The 20,948-nt window shown below is 46.6% G+C and overlaps 1 protein-coding gene across 1 annotated transcript in view; it reads left to right on the top strand.

Annotated features, from left to right (window-relative positions):
• The window catches only part of adamts18 (ADAM metallopeptidase with thrombospondin type 1 motif, 18), a 277,450-nt gene that overhangs the window by 107,309 nt on the left and 149,193 nt on the right, over positions 1-20,948 (top strand). Inside the window, exons 6-8 of the mRNA XM_038806242.1 lie at positions 1,331-1,414; positions 2,461-2,620; positions 4,834-4,939. Of these exons, the coding sequence (XP_038662170.1) occupies positions 1,331-1,414; positions 2,461-2,620; positions 4,834-4,939 (350 nt within the window). The remainder of the gene's footprint in view (positions 1-1,330; positions 1,415-2,460; positions 2,621-4,833; positions 4,940-20,948) is intronic.

The raw sequence follows: 20,948 nt of genomic DNA, 5'->3' as shown, positions 1-20,948 counted from the left end.
AACCTCTGAGGCCTGCAGACTTCATTTTACAACCGCCACAGATAGGGTTACACTAAGATTTGGATTGGATTGGATTGGGTTGGATTGGTTTATTGTCATGTGTACTGAGGTACAGTGAAAAGTATTGTTCTGCGTGCAGAACATCATCCTGTACATGAAAAGAAAATACATAATAGGGTAAACATAAAATACACAAAGTAAATTCATAGACACAGGCATCAGGTGAAGCATACAGGAGTGTAGTACCACTCAATAGAGAAGATGTGTGAAGAGATCAGATCAGTCCATAAGCCCATCAGTCCATGAGAGGGTTGTTTCGGACTCTGGTAACAGCGGGTGATGTAAAATACAAACAAGGGGTCAGACTTCTTTTATTTGTTCATGGGATGTGGGTGAAACTGGCAAAGAGCAGCATTTGTTGGCCATCCCTAATTGCCCTGGAGAAAGTGGTGGTGAGCTGCCTCCTTGATCCGCTGCAGTTTATCTGTTAGGTAGAGAGTCCCAGGAGTTTGATCCAACGATGATCATATTTGCAAGTTAGATTAGTGTGTGACTTAGAGATGGTGTTCCCATGTGCCCATTCTCCTAGACGGTAGAGGTGGTGTATTTGGAAGATTCTGTCGACAGTACCTTGGTGAATTGGTGCAGTGCATCGAGTAGATGGTGAATACAGCAGCCACTGTTCCTGTGGTGTGGCAGGTTAATGCTTAGGGTGGTGGGTGGGGTGCCAATCAATGGGCTGTCTTTGATGGTTTTGAGCTTCTTGACTGTTATTGGAACGGTACTCATCCAGGTAATTGGAGAGTATTCCGTCACATTCCTGTCTTGCTCCTTGTGGATGGTGGATAGGCTTTGGGAAGCCAGGAGATAGGTTGTTGGCTGCAGAACATCAAGCTTCTTACTTTCTCTTGTACCCATGATATTTATGTGGCATGCTCAGTTAAGTTTCTGGTCAATTGTGATGCCAAGGTTGTTGATGACGGGGGGTTTGGTGATCACAATCACATTGAGTATCAAGAGGAAGTAGTTAGATTCCGTATTTTTGGAGATGGAAATATGCAACATTACGATGACTTGCCCCTTATCAGCCCAAGCGTGAATGTTGCCCATGTCTTGTTGTATGCAGGCAAGCAGCTGAAAATGGTTGGGCCAGTGCACTGTCCTGAAGAACTCTTACAGTGAAGTCCTGGGGCTGAGATGATGGTCCTCAAATAGTCACAAGCATCTCTGTTTATGTTTTCCCCACTGGTTCCCAGGTTGAATGGTTGCTTGCTATGCTATAATGTGTATGGAATTCGAGGCACTGATGCGTTGACTTTTTTCCCAACAGGTTTCCAGTCTTTTCAAAGATGGCACCATCGGAAGTGACATAAAGATTGTGGTTGTGAGCCTGTTACTTCTGGAGCAGGATCCAGTAGGTTGTTTTCATGCTCTTACGTTCTGATCTATAGTTGAAGAGACACAGTTAAACCAAACCCTAACCATAGCGTGTTGAGATTATCACTAACTCTACAGAGGAGAATATTAGTCACAGCTCAGGAGAGGGAAGGTCAAGCAGCAATCAGAAAGTGATGAATTTATGACAAAAAAAAACCCCTGCACTTCTGCAGCACCTTTCATGATCATAGGATCTCCGAAAGTGCTTCACAGCCGTTGAAGTATTTTTGAAATCCAGTTACTTCATTAGTAATGTTGGCTGAAGTATTGTCCATAACATTGAGAGGATCTCCCTGCTGTTCATCTTCAAGTAGTGTCAGGGGCCTTTAACATTCAACTGAAGAGGGCAGTTTACCATTCTATCCACTGGACAACATCTTTTCCAGTGTAGTGTTGCCATGCTCTAGTGTTAGACTTGAACTCATGGCCGTCTCACTCGGATGCAAGACTGCTCCTCACGGAGTCACCCCTGGCACTGGAACAGAATGCCCGCAGAGGTAGTTGATTTTAGACAACTCCGATGGGGGAGTGCCTGAATATTTGATAGATATTGACGCTTATGAGAGGTGAAGATTGGTATTGGGCAAGCTTAGTGTACCCTCGTAAGTCGTTTGCAGTATTCCATATCCTCGTGCATGTGTTGCATGCCTGTAGATGGAGAGAGGACTTCCATTGCGCTTCCGTTGTAGTTAGTCAGAAGAGATGGGTCTGTGCACGTGTTTGTGGGTGATCAATTCAATTACAAAGTCCTCTCTTGGGTCAGTTATGTTCCCTACACTCACCTTGTGAGCTCATGCATGAAGATTGGCCATTTGTGTGACGTGCCTGACAGCCTCCAGTAGACGAAGGAGCTAACTAGACAAAGCTGTCAAAATATGTGCGGCGCGCAGTTGTGTTCAGCTGATTGCACCTGAAATTGCCTTTGGTGTAGACGGGAACTGTAACAACAATTAACGCTTGTCGCAGTCACAGAAGCAATTGTGAAATTTTTAAAAATGGGCTTGTGTTGGTTTCTTCTTCCAGCCTGGGTTGGTGATCAACCATCATGCAGACCAATCGTTGAACAGTTTCTGCCAGTGGCAGTCTGGGCTATTGGAAAAGAACGGCAAGCGGCACGATCACGCTGTTTTACTGACCGGATTGGACATCTGCTCCTGGAAAAATGAACCCTGTGATACATTGGGTAAGCAACGCGTGCTTGCAGAGCACCCCACAGGTGACTTTCTCACTGTTTTTGCAGGTAACTGTGTCAAGAGTGCTTAATTCAAACACTGAAGGCTCAAAGGATTTTTATTAATTAATTCATGAGGCCAGCACCTTTTTGCTCATCCCAACTTGCCCCTGCAAAGATGCTGGTGCTTTGCCTTCTTGAATACAACTGAGTGGTTTGCCGGACCATTTCAGAAGGTGACCACATTGCTATGGATCCTGAAGTCATGTGTAAACCAGATCAAGCAAGGATGGAAGGTTTCCCCCATGTGAGTGAACAAGATGGGTTTCTACAGCAATCTGACGGTGATTGGTAACTGCAGCTAACTTCATATTCCAGATTTATTTCATTGAATTTCAGTTCCCCAGCCACCATGGTGGGATTTGACCACACCGTCTAGAATCGCGGATGTGTTTTGAGCTCGCTGACCTCTGCCATGATGACCATACTGACTCTTGTAATTGACTACAGTCGTCCTGGGCGACTGGAGGTTGAGCGGGAAAGGATAGAATCAGTACTGCTGTAATGGAGTAGATTGTCAACAAATCAGAGGTTATGTTACTGAATGAATCATCCAGAGAACATGAGTTCAGTTGCCAGCGTGGCAGTTTGCGTATTTGAGTTTAGTTTGAAAGAAGTATCTGGAATTAAAAGAATGGTATTGGTCAAATCTAACAGAGAAAAGTTCCTTCCCCTCGGAATCTTTTACTTGATATTCTACTTCACCCCCCCCCCCCCCCCCCCCCCCCCCCCCCCCATTGCCAACGGAGTTTCCATTTGAACGCACCTCACGCCGCCACAAAACCCATGGTGGGGGTACACCATCGGCGGGACCGTCAGATCCCACCAGCGTGAACGGCCAGGAAAGCCCACATTCTGATACTATTGGATCATCATTAAAAACTCCAAAGAATAACGACTGTCCTTCATGGAGAGAAAGCTGCTACCCTCCCCGTTCGGTCCACATGTGACTCAATCTCACATGACATGGAATAGCAAACCATTTGGCTGTCTGAAACTTAAGCTGCTCATGAAGGACGCTCCCCACCTTGTTCACAAGGAATGGGCAGTAAATGCTGCCTTTGCCAAGCTTTAATAACATATTTACAAAAAAGGTATCTTCCCTCACAACTTAGATGTGAATTCTGAATTCTCCTTCTGTGTATCGAACAAATGGCAGAATGTGGCGCCTAGGGGCTTTTCACCGTAACTTCATTTTAATGTAAGCCTACTTGTGACAATAAAGATGATGATTATTATTATTATAATCTTGGCCAGGATAGCAGAAGAACTGCCTTGCTTCAAATAGTGCCACAGGATCTTTTACATTCACCTCAACTGTTCGGAAAGGCATTGCTTTAATGTCTCACCTGAAAGACACTCCGAGGATTTCTCCAGCCTCCCAGCCATGTGTTTATTGGCAGTGGGAGGCGGCGCGCCATTCGCTGGCTGCGGGATCCTCTGTTCCCACCACCGTCAGCGGGAATTCCCGTTGAAGCCACCGCACAACTCCGGGAAACCCGTGGACATGGGTGCGCGGCTGGCGAGACCAGATACTCTCCCCCTGCCAGCGAACAGCCGGAGAACTCCAGCCAGTACTTCCGACAGTGCAGCACTCTGTTAGCAATGCACTGAGCCGTTAGCATTGACTATCTCAAGTTCATGGTGGGGTTTGGCCGACAGCCTCGATAGGCGGCAGTGAGAGTGCAGCCAAATGAGGTAAGTGGAAGATGCAATACAGAAAAGGAAAGATATAAAACACAAGGTAAAGTTGGGGACAGGAGTGAAAAAGAGTGCATCGATCTTATCTGGCCATGTCCGATAGCTTATGCGATATGCAGTGCCACTTCTGGCTATTTTTATATTTTCATCTGAATGAAAATTCTTGCCTGTCGTATCAGTCGGCCTCCAGCCTCAGCTGATGTGTTAGATCAGTGGAGGAAGCGATTCAGTGCAGTCATCATTGACGTTGCTGGGCAGAGCTGTATTGAACAGCAGGGTAGCTCACTGCAGGAAGAACGTGTGTGGAGAAGGGAGGGTGGAAAGAACACTGCAGGACCGCTTCCACTCCCCAGTTCAAGCACAGTCCGGAGGGGTCGGAACTCAATCTGGATTGGAGGTGTGCGCAGTTTTGCCTGTGCCTGTTTGTTTCTGGGGGGTTGCTGAAATTTGGATTTGTTTTGTAGGCTTTGCTCCGATAAGTGGAATGTGCAGCAAGTACCGCAGCTGTACCATCAATGAAGACACAGGCCTTGGCCTAGCTTTTACCATTGCTCACGAATCTGGACATAAGTAAGTGATCTTTGTTCTCCTTTTGACCCACTTTCCAGGCATCTGCTCTGATTTTGGTTAACTGTAGCTGCACCAGCTCTTCAGATCCTAATTGATGTTCTTCATGAGTAAACCCAAACAATGAATGCCAGCAGCCTCTTCAACTTTATCAGGCATCATGCCCTCGCATAATAACATGTCGAAGGTAGTTCTTGTTATATTACCCTTGGTGGTAATATATCGTGTTTTTGTCTTTTGTTCCAGAATGATCAGTCGAGTTGATGACAAAGAATCCACCAATCATTAGATTGAAATAAAACTTTAATGTATAACGATTAATTAAATGAAGTTCGCCCATGCTGCTGAGCTATAGTTAATAATAAAGTAATATTGAATCTGTCTAGCAGTAATCAATAATATAATAGTCACTAGTAATATCCTCATGTTAACTCTCTCTAATCTAATACTCTTTTAGTGCTGTTGTCAGGTTGTCTCCTTCACTAACTACCCAGCATTCCCAGGGGGTCTGATTTATATCCAGAGAAATGGTGGTGCCCTCTAGTGTTTGAATTACACGGAGATGTAATAATAAACCCTTCACTCGCTTGCCTATATACATATCATTACAATTCTATCATAAAAGTTACAGTGCTGCCACTTGGGAGTGTTCAGGGTGGAGCCGAAGCCCTGGCTGATATAAACATACTAATTAGGTGTTGGGGTAGATCATTTGACCCCTCGAGCCTGGTCTGTCATTTGATAAGATCATGGCTTGTCATCCGATTGTGGCTTTTACCTTTCCTGTCTACCCTCTATACCCGTGTCAGTCAGAAACCTGTTTAGCTCGGCCTTACAAATAGTCAATGAACAGACCTCCTCTGGTCTCTGGGGAATAAAATTCCGCAGACTAACAACCCTCTGAGAAAGATATTCTCATGTCCGTCTTAAACGGGTCCATCTTGGATGGGATTCTCTGTCCATTCACGGCAGCGGGATTCTCCGGTGCCACTGCAGTGGATGGGAGATTTGATTGAGCGGCAAATCCTCGGTCCTCGCTCGCCGCGGTAGCGGGACAGACCCACTACGGTGAATCCTGGCCCTTATTCTTTAACCTTGTCCTTAGTTCTTGTCCCTCCCACAAGGAGAAACATCCTTTCAGCATCCACCCTGCTCATTCCCTCAGGACCTTCTGCGTTTCAAGAAGATCACATCTCCATTCTCCTAACCTCTAATGGATACGGGTCCAACCTGTCCGACCTTTCCTCTTAAGATGACTACCCCCATCCCAGGAATCAGTTGTGTGAACCTTCTCTCCGCTGCTTCTAATGCAATTATAGAATTACTTAAATAAGGAGACCAAAACTGTACATAGTACTCCAGCTGTGGTCGCACCAATGCCCTGTACAACTGAGCAAAGCATCCCTAATTTTATTCCCCTTGCTACAAATGCCACCATTCCATTTGTCTTCCCAATCACCCACTCTACCTGCATGCTAACGTTTTGTGACTCATGTACCAGGACACCCAGATCGCTCCGTACAATAGAGTTCTACAATCTCACTCCATTGAAATAATATGTTGCTTTGCTATTCTTCCTGCTAAAGTGGACAAGTTCACATTTTCCCACCTTATATTCCAGCTGCCAAATCTTTGCCAATTTGTTTAACTTGTCTGTATTCCTTTGCAGACTCCTTATGTCATCTTTACAACTTACCCTGCGACTTATATTTGTGTTCTCACTAAATTTGGCAATCATCCGTTCAATCCCTTTATCCAAGGCATTGATGTAGGTTGTAAATAGTTGAGGCTCCAACACTAATCTCTACGGCATGCCACTCATCAGATCTAGCCAACCCGAAAATGACACATTTATCTCCACTCTGTTTTTCCTGTTAGCTAACCAATCCTCTTTCTATGCTTATATGTTACCCGCTACACCATGAGGTCTTCTTGGTGTGGTAACTGTTGATGTGGCATCTTGTTAAATGCCTTATGGAGTTGCATGCACACCACATCTCCAGGTTCCCCTTTATCCACGTTGCTTGTTACTTCCTCAAAAACTCCAATACATTAGTCAATTTCCCATTCACAAAACCATGTTGACGGTGCCTATTGCATTAAGATTCTTAAAGTGCTCTTCTATGATTTCCTTAATAATAGATTCGAACATTTTCCTTGTCAGATGGGCAGCTAACTGGCCTGTAGTTTCCTGCTTTCTGTCTCCTATTTTTCTTGAAGTGGGGAGTTACATTTATTCTTTTCCAATCTGATGGGACCTTTCCAGCATGGAGGGAAATTTGGAAAATTAAAACCGATGTGTCTGCTATCTCGGCAGCCTATTCTTTTCAGACCCTGGGAGAAAGTCCATTAGGACCTGGAGACTTGTCAGCCTTTAGTTTCAATAATTTTCTCAGCACCCTTTCTCTGGTGATTGTAACTGTTTTGAACTTCTTGCTTAGTTTAACTTCTTGATTTACAATGATTGATGTGGTGTTATTTGTGGCTTATAGTGAAGACACACAAAATATCTGTTCACTGCACCCCGCCATTTCCTTATTTCTTATTATTAGTTCCCCAATCCAGCTCTCTCGATGACCAACCTTAGTTATCTTTAGTTATCTTTAAGGGTGGTTCTGAGAAATTGGTTTTTAAGAGTTTTTGAAGGTGGGACAGTGGTGATAGAAAAGACTTACTTTATACTTACTTTGTATCAAGCTTTCCATTTTGCGCCCCCTCCCAATGGCAGGTTTTCAGGCTGGGGGTGGTGGTGGGTGGGACGTGGCATTGACGGAACGAGATTCCCTCTGGGTTCCCGCCCTGATCATGCAGCGATTTTACGCTGGGATGGTCAAGGCCTCAAACTGAGAGTCCCTCCTTGATCCAACAGAGGCCCTTAAGTGCTCAATTATTGGCCACTGAAAGGCCATTTCCCACCCAGCCTCAGGTTTTAAGCTGGAGGGAGGATTAAACTCATGAGGGAGAAGGCCGAAAATCAACAGAGTTAGATCCCAAGTGGGAAGAGGGTGATGCACTTACCTCTGAAGCCCTTTCTGATGTCTGGCGCCTCTTCCCTCTAAAGTCCAGAAGCTTTAGGACCTCTCCCCACCCCCAACCCTGGCCTTTTCCCCTAATCATCCCCTTAACTGTCTTCCCTATCTTCCTCACCCTGGGACCCCTTGATGTCAGCTGGGCCTCAGGTGCCCGGACCTAGTCTCAGACGTCTTGCAGCATTTCATCTTCTGTGTACTGCAGCCAAATCTGGCAGTTCCCGAAGTCAACTTCTTGAGTGAGGGGCATAAGCAGCCTCTTAGTGCTAATGCGGGTGTGAAATAGTTTAAATACATGAATAGGATGGGAATAGAGGGATACGGACCCCAGAAGTGTGGAAGATTTTAGTTTAGACGGGCAGCATGGTCGGCGCAGGCTTGGAGGGCCGAAAGGGCCTCTTCCTGTGCTGTACTTTTCTTTGTTCTTTGTTATGGGGCACTGGGAGTTGGCCGGGCAGCGAGACCCCGGAAAATTCAGGCCTTGGGTCCGATATTCAGGAATTGGTGATTGCTGGACCCCGGCCCATGAGCCCCCTGAGGATCGCCCCATCCTGATCGCCCAAGAGCCGTGTCGATGGAAGACACCATGGAAATTGGAATTGAAAGATCTGCCTTTTTGGTTTTGACTCGGTGCCAGGTGAAGTTGTTCATTGGGGAGGGGCAGGGGAGGAGAGGCAGGAGGTTGTTGCGTAAACTAGGAGCAGCACTGGAACAGAAAAACTGTTTTTGGCACAGGGACTGGTTGCAAAAGGAAAGTTGATCACATCAGTAGTCATTTATCTAACGGAAAAAGGGTTTGGAGTTTGAGAAATAATGATCAGGTCCTGGAAGCGACCCGAGGAAGCTGCTGTTTCCTCTTTTCCACTCATTAGAATTCGCCTCACGTGGCGAGAATGTTGGGGATTTTTTTTTTTTTGGCTCAAAGTGTCTGCCGTCCATAATCATATTCTGCCTGCGGCCCAGTGCTTCAGGGATGTGTTGTTGGTCACAGGGGGGAGTAAAGTTCTTCCTGTTTGCTGGACTGCACATCAATCCTACAAATTCTGACCTTGTATTGGGCCTGTTGCCAGAAATCACACAGTCCTTTGAAGAGAAAAAGGATCTGATGGTATTTTGTATTTGACAACCCCACCTCCACCCCTCAACCCCACCTGTCCCTGCCCCCCACCCCCAGCAGGTGGCTCAGCAGGTTTAATTGCACAAGCAATCGAAAGATCACAGGATCAGCCCCTGGGCTGTGCTGTTAGTAGATACCAGCTAAGGGTCTTCCATAACCAGCCGCTGGAAAGAAATAATGACCTTTGGATATCCCAAACTGCTTTATATGACAGGCAGTTTATACACAGTGTGCATTTCAGTGTGATTCTGAGCAAATAATCTGTTTTATTCATGTTTGTCGCAAAGGTTAAAAAGACCCTGATGGGACTTGTGTACAGGCCCCCTGGCAGTAGTCAGGATGTGGGGCAGAAAATAAATCAGACGATAGAAAAGGCATATAAGAAAGGCAATATTACAATAATCATGGGGGACTTCAATATGCAGGTGGACTGGGAAATTCAGGATGATAGTGGATCCCAAGAAAAGGAATTTGTGAATTCTAAGTGATGGTTTTTTGGAGCAGCTTGCGACAGTGCCTACCAGGGAACAGGCAATTCTGAATTTGGTGATGTGTAATGAGGCAGACTTGATTCGGGAATTTAAGGTGAAGGGAGCAGTGACCACAATATGATAGAATTTGCCCTACGGTTTGAGAGGGAAAAGCTGAAATCAGATGAAACGGTATTCCAATTAAATAAAGGTAACTACAAAGACATGAGGGAGATGCTGGCCAGAGTTGATTGGAAGGGGAGCCTAGCAGGGTAGACATGTGGAACAGCAATGGCAGGATTTCTTGGGGCTTGTTCGGGAGGCACAGCAGAAATTCATCCCAAGGAGGAGGAAACATGCTGAGGGGAGGACGAGGCATCATGGTTGACGAGGGAAGTCAAGGACAGCATAAAAGTAAAAGCACACAAAGTGGCGAGGATTAGTGGATTGGAAAATCTTTAAAAGTGAACAGAGGACGACTAAAAAAGCAACAAGGGGGGGGGAGATGAAATATGAGTGTAAGCTAGCTAGTAATATAAAAGAAGATAGAAATAGCTGGAGAACTAGTAATAGGAAACAAAGAAATGGCAGACGAACTGAATAGTTACTTTGCATCAGTCTTCATGGTGGAAGACACCAGTGGGATGCCAGAGCTCCAGGAGAACCAGGGGGCAGAGGTGAGTGCAGTGGCCATCACTAAGGAGAAGGTTCTGGGGAAACTGAATGGTCTGAAGGTGGATGAATCACCTGGACCGAATGGACTACAGCCCAGGGTTCTAAAGGAGATAGCTGAGGAAATTGTGGAGGCATTGGTGGAGATCTTTCAGGAATTACTGGAGGCAGGAAGGGTCCCAGAGGACTGGAAAATGGCTGATGTAACACCACTGTTTAAGAAGGGAGGGAGACAGAAGACGGGAAATTATAAGCCGGTTAGCCTGGCTTCGGTCATTGGTAAGATTTTAGAGTCCATAATTAAAAATGAGATTGCGGAATACTTGGAAGTGGATGGTCAAATAGGACTGAGTCAGCAGGGCTTTGTCAAAGGGAGGTCATGTCTGACAAATCTGTTAGAATTCTTTGAGGACAGCAGGGGGTGGGGGGGTTTGGTGTTGCCAAACTTGCTTCATTATTATTGGGCGGCGAATGTTGACAATGTGCGGCGATGGTGGGAAGGAGGAGGGGCAGAGTGGGTTAGGATGGAGGAGGAATTTTGTAAGGGGTCTAGTTTGAGGGCTATGGTGACGACAGCATTGCCAATGGCTCCAAGTAGGTATTCAAGGAGCCCGGTGGTGCAGTGCACTGTGAGGATATGGAATCAGTTGAGGAGGCATTTTTAGGTGGAAGGGATGTCGGTGCTAATGCCGCTGTACAAGAATCATGGGTTTGAGCCGGTGGGGGAGGGGGGATGGATAGTGTATACAGAAGGTGGAGGGGAGTGGGGCTGATCAAAGTGAGGGATCTGTATTTGGAGGAAGGGTTCGCCAGTCTGGAGGAGCTAAGGGAGAGTGTAGAGCTGCTGAGGGGGAGTGATTTCAGGTATCTGCAGGTTCGGCATGTTTCCCGAGGTCTTTTTTCGCTGTAACCTGTTTTGATACATGTTTGTAATAAAATACATTTAAAAAAAAGGCATTCTTTGAGGAGATAACAAGGAAGTTAGACAAAGGAAAACATGTGGATGTAATCTATTTAGATTTTTAGAAGGCCTTTGACAAGGTGCCATACAGGAAGCTGTTAAATAGGTTAAGAGCCCATGGTATTAAAGGGTAAGATACTGGCATGGATAGAGGTTTGGCAAACTGGCAGAAGGCAGAGAGTGGGGATAAAGGGGTCTTTTTCAGGATGGCAGCCGGTGACTAGTGGTGTGCCTCAGAGTGTACAAAGATATACAGATGGATAGGTAATGTTGAGGCAGCGGGGGGGGGGGGGGGGGGGGGGGGCTGCAAAAGGACTTGGACAGGCTAGGAGAGTGGGCAAAGAAATGGCAGACGGAATACAATGTGGAAAAGTGTGAGGTTATGCACTACACTATGGAAGGAAGAATGGAGGAACAGACTTTTTTCTAAATGAGAAATGCTTCGGAAATCAGAAGCACAAAGGAACTTAGGCGTTCTAGTTCAAAATTCTCTTAAGGTTAATGCACAAGTTCAGTTTGCAGTTAGGAATGCAAATGCAATGTTGGCATTCATGTCGAGAAGGCTAGAATACAAGGGCAGGGATATACTTCTGAGGCTGTATAAGGATCTGGTCAGACCCCATTTGGAGCAGTGTGAGCAGTTTTGAGCCTTATATCTCAGGAAAGATGTGCTGGCCTTGGAAAGGATTCAGAGGAGGTTCACAAGAATGATCCCTGGAATGAAGAACTTGTCGTACGAGGAGCGGTTGAGGACTCAGGGTCTGTACTCGGAGTTTAGAAGGATGAGGGAGGATCTTATTGAAACTTACAGGATGCTGCGAGGCCTGGATAGAGTGGATGTGGAGAGGATCTTTCCACTAGTAGAAAAAACTAGAACCAGAGGACACAATCGCAGATGAAAGGGACAATCCCTTAAAACAGAGATGAGGAGAAATTTCTTCAGCCAGAGGGTGGTGAATCTCTGGAACTCTTTGCCGCAGAAGGCTGTGGAGCTCAAATCACTAAGTGTCCTTAAGACAGAGATAGTTAGGTTCTCGATTAATAAGGGGAGCAGGGGTTATCGGGAAAAGGCAGGAGAATGGGAATGAAAATATTATCAGCCATCATTGAATTGCAAAGCAGTCTCGATGAGCCGAATGACCTAATTCTGCTCCTATGTCTTATGGTTAAATCATAGAATTTACAGTGCAGAAGGAGGCCATTTGGCCCATCGGGTCTGCACCAGCCCCCGGAAAGAGCACCCCACCCAAGGTCCACACCCCACCCCATCCCCACAACCCAGCAACCCCACCCAACACTAAGGGCAATTTTGGACACCAAGGGGCAATTTAGCATGGCCAATCCACCTAACCTGCACATCTTTGGACTGTGGGAGGAAACCGGAGCACCCGGAGGAAACCCATGCACACAAGGGGAGAACGTGCAGACTCCGCACAGACAGTGACCCAAGCCGGGAATTGAACCTGGGACCCTGGAGCTGAGGAGCAATTGTGCTAACCACCAAGCTACCGTGCTGCCCAAGGATACATGTTAACCAGAACACTGGGAGAACTCCCTTTCATTCCTGTAATGGGAGCATTTACATCCACTTAAAAGGCCAGAGGAGGCCTCGGTTTAATGCCTCATTTGAAAGACAGTCCCCCCACTGGTGCAGCCCTCCATCAGTACTGCATTGAAGTGCCAGACTAGATTCTGTGCTTAGATCCTGAAGTGGGTCTTCACCCAGCAGGCTTCTGACGTACACAGTCGGGGTTGGGCTGGTGAACCTTGTGACAGTTGTGGAGCTCGTAGCTGAGGCTCCTGTGGTGAACAATCATGTGGTGAAACTGTTGGAGAAGCTGGGTGGGAAGGTGGGCTGTGAGGAGGATGCAGAGATACTTCAGTGTAGTTTGGACAAGTGAGTTAGTGGGCAGATGCTTGGCAGATGCGGTATGATTTGGATAAATGTGACGTTATCCACTTTGGTAGCATAAACAGCGAGGCAGATTTTTCTCTGAATGGCTTTAGGCTGAATAAGACCTGGGTGTCTTCATACACAATTCGCTGAAAGTAACCATGGGGGTGCAGCAGCCGGTGAAGAGGGGAATGGTATGTTGGCCTTCGTATCGAGAGGATATTGAGTACAGGAACAGGGATGTCTTGCTGCAATTATACAGGGCCTTAGTGAGACCACACCTGGAATATTGTGTGTACCTTTGATCTCCCTATCTGAGGAAGGATCTTCTTGCTTGAGAGAGAGCGCAGCAGAGGTTTAACAGACTGATTTCTGGGATGGCGGGACTGAAGTATGAGGCGGGATTGAGTTGGTTGGGATTATATTTGCTGGAGTTCAGAAGAATGAGGGGGAATTTCATAAAATCTTATGACATTGTAACAGGCCGAGACAAGGTAGATGTAGGAAGAATGTTCCCATTGGCGGGGTAGGAGACGAGAAATCGCCACTACATGGCGAGCAAGGTGAGGGGCTTGAAGCACATAAGAAAGTGGAGCGGGGCAGACCATTCGGCCTATTGAGCTGTTCAATGCGATCATGGCTGATCTTCTATCACAACTTTCACTTCGCTGCCCACTTCCGATATCTCTTGATATTCTATAAGATCAAAAATCTCTCCATCTCACTCTTGAACATAATCAGTTGTGGATCTTCCACACCCTCTGGGGTGGGGAGGTTCAAAGATTTGCAACCATGTGAATGTAGAAGTTTCTCCTCGTTCTGATCCTAAATCCTTATCTTGAGACTGTGTCGCCGCATTCTGAATTTTACAACCTCTCCGTGTCTGTGCAATATGAGTAGGGAGCGTGTGCTTGTTCTTCTTGAGCTATCATCAATACAAGCCCAGGTCATGATCCTTTGTGTATTGGTGTTTTCATAGAATTTACAGTGCAGAAGGAGGCCACTCAGCCCATCAAGTCTGCACCGGCCCTTGGAAAGAGCACCCGGCCCAAGCCCACACATCCACCCTATCCCCATAACCCAGAAACCTCACCCCACCTTTTTGGACACTGAGGGAGATTTAGGATGGCCAATGCACCTAATCTGCACATCTTTGGACTGTGGGAGGAAACTGGAGCACCCGGAGGAAACCCACGCAGACAAGGGGAGAACGTGCAGACTTCGCACAGACAGTGACCCAAGCCGGAATCGAACCTGGGAACCTGGAGCTGTGAAGCAACTGTGCTAACCACCGTACTGCCCTCAAGATGTACGGCACAGTTTTCTCCCACTATATGCCCTGTCGTCACTTCCCGGCTGGCGGCGTGATGCATGTGGCTGCCATCCTCCCTGGCCAGCTGCTGCTGATTAAGAAGACTGCTCACAGGAGGGGGAAGGCACTACACTGGAGTGCCGGCTAGGATTTGGGCTCAAGCTTCTGGGAGTGGGGCTTGAACACACAGCTTTCTGGGCTCAGAGATCAGAGTGCTATTCAGTGGATCACAGCTTGACACCTTTAACATCGTCAGTGTGGATTGGGTGGGTGGGGGGGGGGGGGGGGGGGGGGGGGGAGTGGGGGGGAGGGTCGATGTGGCTGATGCACTGACTCCATTCTCCTGTTACCTCAGTACCAATTTGCATCACTGTAGTAAGTCTCACGCTGCCAAGGCCTTGTATGCACTGCACACAATCACAACGTGATGTACCTCCCAGATTCCGGCAGGCTTTGGCTACATAGAAGCAGCAACAATGATTTTAAAGATGCTGCTCTTATGCCGCTGGCTTACAATAAGTTTTTGAACACGTTAAACTACTGTTTAATTAGATGGGATTTCAGGAATGTTCCTTGTATTTTCTGCAAAAAAAAAAGACGAACTTGAACATGTATTCTGATGAAACAGCCAGAGGGAAGGTTTGGGAAATTTCCAGAAAGTATTGTTCAGAATCAGTAGTCTTTTTAAACAAGTGCAGGGTGATTAAGGAAAGCAGGCACGCATTCATTCAGAGAAAATCATCTTTAACTCTTTTGCTGGAGTTTTTTGAGGTGGTTACAGATAGGGTTGATGAGGATAATGCTGTTGATGCGATGTATGTGGGTTTTCAAAAGGCATTTGATGCAGTGCCACACAACGGACCTGTGAGCAAAATTCTAGCTCATGGAATGAAGGGAAAGTGGGCACTTGGACAGGACATTGGCAGAGTGACAGGAACTGAAAGGAACGATAAGTGGTTGCATTTCAGATCGGAGGAGGGTTTGTAGTGGAGTTTCCCAGTGGTCAGTGCGACTGATATCAAGATTGGAAGTGTTATCAACTGCGATGAGGATAGCCTTGAACTTCAAAAGGTCGTGGACATCTTAGTGGATTGGGCTGACAAGTGGCAGGATGAAGTTCAATGCAGAGGAGTGTGAGGTGATTCCTTTTGGCAGGAAGGATTTGGAGAGACAGTGGCGGGAATTCTCTGGCCGCTGCGATTCACTTTTTCCCGCTGGCACCGCACCCCCGCCTGTGGGTTTCCCGGCAGCGTGGGGTGGTTTCAATAGGAAATCCCATTGGCAAGCAGTGGGAGCAAAAATCCTGCCGTAGGCGAATGGCGCGCCACCGAGATGGGGACTGGAGAATGCAGCCCAGTATAAAATAATGGGAGAAACTCCAAAGAAGGTGCAGGAACAGAGGGACCTCGGTGTACATGTACTCAAGTAATTGAAGATAGGGTAGGGTGAGAGATAGGTTAATAAATTATATGGTACCTTAGGTTTTATTAACAGGGGCATTGAGTACTAGAGCAAGGAGGTCACGTTGAACTTGTATTCAACACCAGTTAGGCCTCATCTGGCATTCAGTTCTGTCCGCTATATTTGAGGAAGGATGTGAAGGAATTAGAGCGAGTGCAGAGGAGACTCACAGGAATGATTCGGGGGATGAAGAAATGTAGCTATGAGGATGAATTGGGGAGGTCGGGAGAGTTTTCCTTGGACAAAGAAAAAACGAGAGGAGTCTTTATTGAGATATTCAAAATCCTGAGGTGTGGAGACAGGGTAATTTAGTGAGAAACTGTCCCCGCTGAAGAGAACATCAAGAACGAGAGGCACAGATTCAAAATCATTGGCATAAGGAGGAGAAATTATGTGAGGATATTCTTTTCACCCAGAGGGTGGGTGGAGTGTGGAATGAATTTCCTGCTGGTGATTGATCAAGGTAATCAAAAGGGAATTGGACCACGATCTGAAAACACCAAAAGTGCATGGTTATGATGATGAGACAAGGGATTGGGACTTACATATATAGATACATAGAAGATAGGAGGAGGAGGAGGCCTTTTGGCCCTGAGAGCCTGCTCCTTGATTCATCACGATCATGGCTGATCATCAAACTCAATAGCCTAATCCTGCTTTCTCCCCTTGACCTTTGATCCCATTTGCCCCAAGTGTTATATCCAGCCGCCTCTTGAATATATTCATTGCTTTAGCATCAACTACTTCCTGTGGTAATGAATTCCACAGGCTCACCACTCTTTGGGTGAAAAAACTTCACCTCATCTCTGTCCGAAATGGTTGACACTGATTTCTCAGGTTGTGACCCCTGGTTCTGGACACACTCACCATCGGGAACATCTTCCCTGCATCTATGCTGTCCAGACCTGTTAGAATTTTATAAGTCTCTACGAGATCCCCCGTCATTCTTCTGAACTCCAGCGAGAACAATCCTAACCTAGTCAATCTCTCCTCACTTGACAGTCCCGCCATCTCTAGAATCAGTCTGGTAAACCTTCGCTGCACTCCCTCGTGAGCAAGAACATCCTCAGAAAAGGGAGATCAAAACTGCACACAGTATTCTGGGTAGAATCCTCTTTCAGAGAGTCAGTATAGACAATGGCTCAAATGGCCCCCTTCAGCACTAAAGATTGAGTGATTCTGTGAAGATGAAGAGGGAATTATTTTACGCAGTGAGTATCTTCAAAGTGGAGTTCACTGTTGGAGGAGGATGGGAGCAGATTCAAAACGGAAACGGAGAAAGTGACTATTGCAGAGCTACAGGGAAAGAGCAAGGAGAGGGTGGGAGTGGGACTCAGTGGATAGCACAGACACAATGGGCCAAATGGCCTCCTCCTGCATTGCATGACCCTGTGATTGCACCAGCAGCCGCAGCTGACACCAGCCATTAAAGAGTTTCCCGGCCCCTCTTCGAATGCAACTTCCAACATCATGATCCTGTTTTAATTGCTGCCAGTTGGGTTTTGTGTGCAAGCTCACTTCAACACCCACCGAAAGCCGGCTGCCTTCACAGGCACTCCCCTGTCGGTGCTCCTCACTCACAGAGCGCTGAGGTTTGCTTCATTCCCCTCCTCAAATCACATGGAAAGTGTTAACCCCTTTGAATTTTTTTTTTTGAACATTAACGTTCCTCCAGTGGAAACATTCTGTGTGAAGTTATTCAGTAACAGACGGGGCCCTAATTCTGATTGACGTCTTGGGTTTGCTTTGATGCTCCATCCCGTGAAAAGGTCACAGTCTTTATGAGCTGTTGGCAAGATGGCATTAGTACACACAGTGCGGTGTAGCACGCCAGGAGGTTGCAGGGAGTGGCTTCTGCATGAGTCCGGATTTAATTTACTGCAGGAGTGTTAGGGAACGCCAACTGAGCTATCTGCACTGAATTAAAGTGAAATACAGAGTCCCAGGGCTTGATTCTCAGCTGTACGAGAATTTTGTGGGGGTGGCTATTCCTGCAACCTGCCCATTCTGAAGTGATGCCAGAAAATTCCCTGAGGAAGCCATTTAGTGAAAATGCACCATCTCGAAAGCCGGCTCCCGATCAAAGCGCCACCTTTTTAAATCAATCTTTCTGATGGATTGGGTAAGTGTGTTGCCCCATTGCTGGCCCAAGTGGATAATGGCACTGTCCGGTGTTAGTGTGAAGGCCTACAGTAGAAACCTGCATTTATACAGAGTCTTTCATGTGCTAAAGTCATCCAAGCCATTTGCTCCTGAATGGCAGCAAGGAGACATTAGCCATCATGAACGATATTGGGTCACAGCGAGGTTTAAGAAATATCTTTGAGGAGGAGACAGGATCCACAATTCCTGTCGACACTTTCTGGACTATGCATCCGTCCAGTCCCTCAACTCTCTGTTCCCGTGAAAGACAATCTCCCCCTTCCGAAGCCTATGGCAGCACAGTAGCATAGTGGTTAGCACTATGGCTTCATAGCGCCAGGGTCCCAGGTTCGATGCCTGCCTTGGGCCACTGTCTGTGCGGAGTCTGCACATTCTCCCTGTGTCTGTGTGGGTTTCCTCTGGGTGCTCCAGTTTCCTCCCACAAGTCCCGAAAGACGTGCTATCAGGTAATTTGGACATTCTGAGTTCTCCCTCAGTGTATCCGAACAGGCGCCGGAATGTGGCGACTAGGGGCTTTTAACATTAACTTCAATGCAGTGTTAATGTAAGCCTACTTGTGACAATAAAGATTATTGAAATTATATCAATGATTAAACCTTCGATCGTCGCTCCCCTCTTCCTCATAAATCTCACACGAATCTTGGGACGTTTTCTATATTGGAAGATGCAATATAAATGCACGTTGGTGGTGTAACTAAGTTGGCTGCTTTATTTAAAAGGGGTGTTCAAAATTATATGTGGTTTTGGTGGATTAAATCATCTGTTGCCAGAGGGCACAAGTTTAAATCAGTCCCAAGGAACCGGAGGCAAGATGAACAGAAATGACAGCAGTTCGTTATACTTTGGAATGCAGTTGATTCTGGTGAAAATCAGTTCAATCAGACTGAAAGAGCCAGCAGAGGAATGATGAGTTGAATGGCCTCTTTCTGTGTTGTATCATACTCCGATTTTAGAATCATAGAATCTCTACCATGCAGAAGGAGGCCATTCGGCCCATCGAGTCTGCACCGACCTTCTGAACGAGCTCCCTATCTGGGCCTACTCCTCTGCAACCCTGCCACCCTGCCTAACCTGCACATCCCTGGACACTAAGGGGCAATTTAGCACGGTCAGTCCACCTAATCCGCGCATCTTGGACTGTGGGAGGAAATGGAGCACTTGGAGGAAACCCTCGCAGACACGGGGAGGAAGTGCAAACTCCACACAGACTGTCACCCGAGACTGTAATTGAACTTGGGTCCCTGGTGCTGTGAAGAAGCAGTGCTAACCACTGTGCCATCGTGCTGCTCTTTTGGGGCAAGACATGGCCTTCTTGGCTTGTTCAATATCCGTTTACTATCGATCAAAAGTGAGCATGTGCACATGTCCAGTGAGAGCAAAATTGTCCTCGAGTATCCTTCCAGCTATACATTTATCTACAGACTATTCACAGTCACACCTGAAGTGTAGCTGGTCCCATTGATGGCCTTACCTCTATGTGCACTTCCCTACACAAGTCACTTGAAGGTAATCGGGAGCAGAAACCTCCAAAGCTCAGTTGATGCTAACTCAGCATTGACCTTCCTGTTCCATGAGACTTTGCACATTGTCTTTAGCACTGCTCATCAAACCATAAGAAAATAAGCAGATAGGCAAAGACTGGTCCACCAAGCTATGCTCATAATGCTGGAGCATTACAAGTGGATACTTGCTACACTCCTGCAGCCACGTAAACCCTTGGGAGAGGCAGAATCAGCATCAATTGGGGGGGGAAAAAGTAATCCGGGAAAATTTCTCTCTTACCTTCCTCTGGTGATTGAAAGCATTCCAGAAGGTTGCAAGGTTCATGGGCCAGTAAGGTCTCCTCCTTTGTTTATATTTTGTTTTCATGATTGGGCAGCACTTATTGAGCAATCCTGAGTGCGTGAGCAGTCAATTTAAGGTAATCAGTTGAACTCGTAACGTGGCTCATTTGCTTTTGTTTATGGGTGATATATATTCATGCACAGAGACCCCATTCATTGCAAACAAAAGGGATATGTTCAAGCCTTGCGCCCTTCAACTATCAAGGACCTTGGAGCTTTAGTTCCCTTCTGCTTTCTTTTTAAAAAATAAATTTAGAGTGCCCAATTCATTTTCTTCCAATTAAGGGGCCAATCCACCCACCCTGCACATCTTTGGGTTGTGGGGGCGAAACCCACGCAAATACGGGGAGAATGTGCAAAACTCCACACAGACAGTGACCCAGACCTGGGACCTCAGCGCTGTAATGTCCGCTGCGTCAGCCTGTTGCCCTACCCCTCTGCTTTCAACATGGCAACACATCGGCCAATCAAAGTCGACTTGCCAACCAATCAGCAGCCTTTTCCCCATGTCGTATAAATTGTTGGGATGTTTGAAATTTGGCATTCTTGCATTTGTCCTGATCAGTCCCAGATGAAAAGATTCAGCAGCATTTCTCTTGTCTCAGCCCTTTGTCTCTGTCGTGTAGGCTGCAGCAAACCAGCAGAACAGCTTTGGGGCCGTTCACTCCTGCTCTCCGCGATGCTGCGCTTAGGGATCCTAACCTTGCACACAGCCATGTTACTAACCACCTCAAAGGGACCTTCCCATGGAGCAACGTCCCAACAAGTTCATCAGCGGTGAATGAGCGACGGGTTGGCAGGTGTGGTTGCTGCAAGCAAAATTTTTTATAAAACAATTTAAATTTTCCTAACCTGCCTGGCAGCTTGTGGCTATCCATAGCTGCTCTCCTTGTTTTTATATATTTATTAAATATATATATAATAACAAAGATTTAAAACAAGCCTGTTCAGGCTCGAGCCAAGAAGACGTCAATGTGTCAAGTCAGCGTTGCCTCTCAAGTGTGCGCTGCTCTAAGTCTGTCATCTGCTGAGGAGAGGAGGGTGGGTGTGGGGAATGTGGCAGTGGGGGGAAAACACCACGTTATATAT

The sequence above is a fragment of the Scyliorhinus canicula genome, chromosome 9 (genome assembly GCF_902713615.1).
Source record: "Scyliorhinus canicula chromosome 9, sScyCan1.1, whole genome shotgun sequence".
In the NCBI taxonomy this organism is placed as follows: domain Eukaryota; kingdom Metazoa; phylum Chordata; class Chondrichthyes; order Carcharhiniformes; family Scyliorhinidae; genus Scyliorhinus; species Scyliorhinus canicula.
Note: the sequence above shows the minus strand (reverse complement) of the source record. Positions and strands in the feature narration are given on the sequence as shown.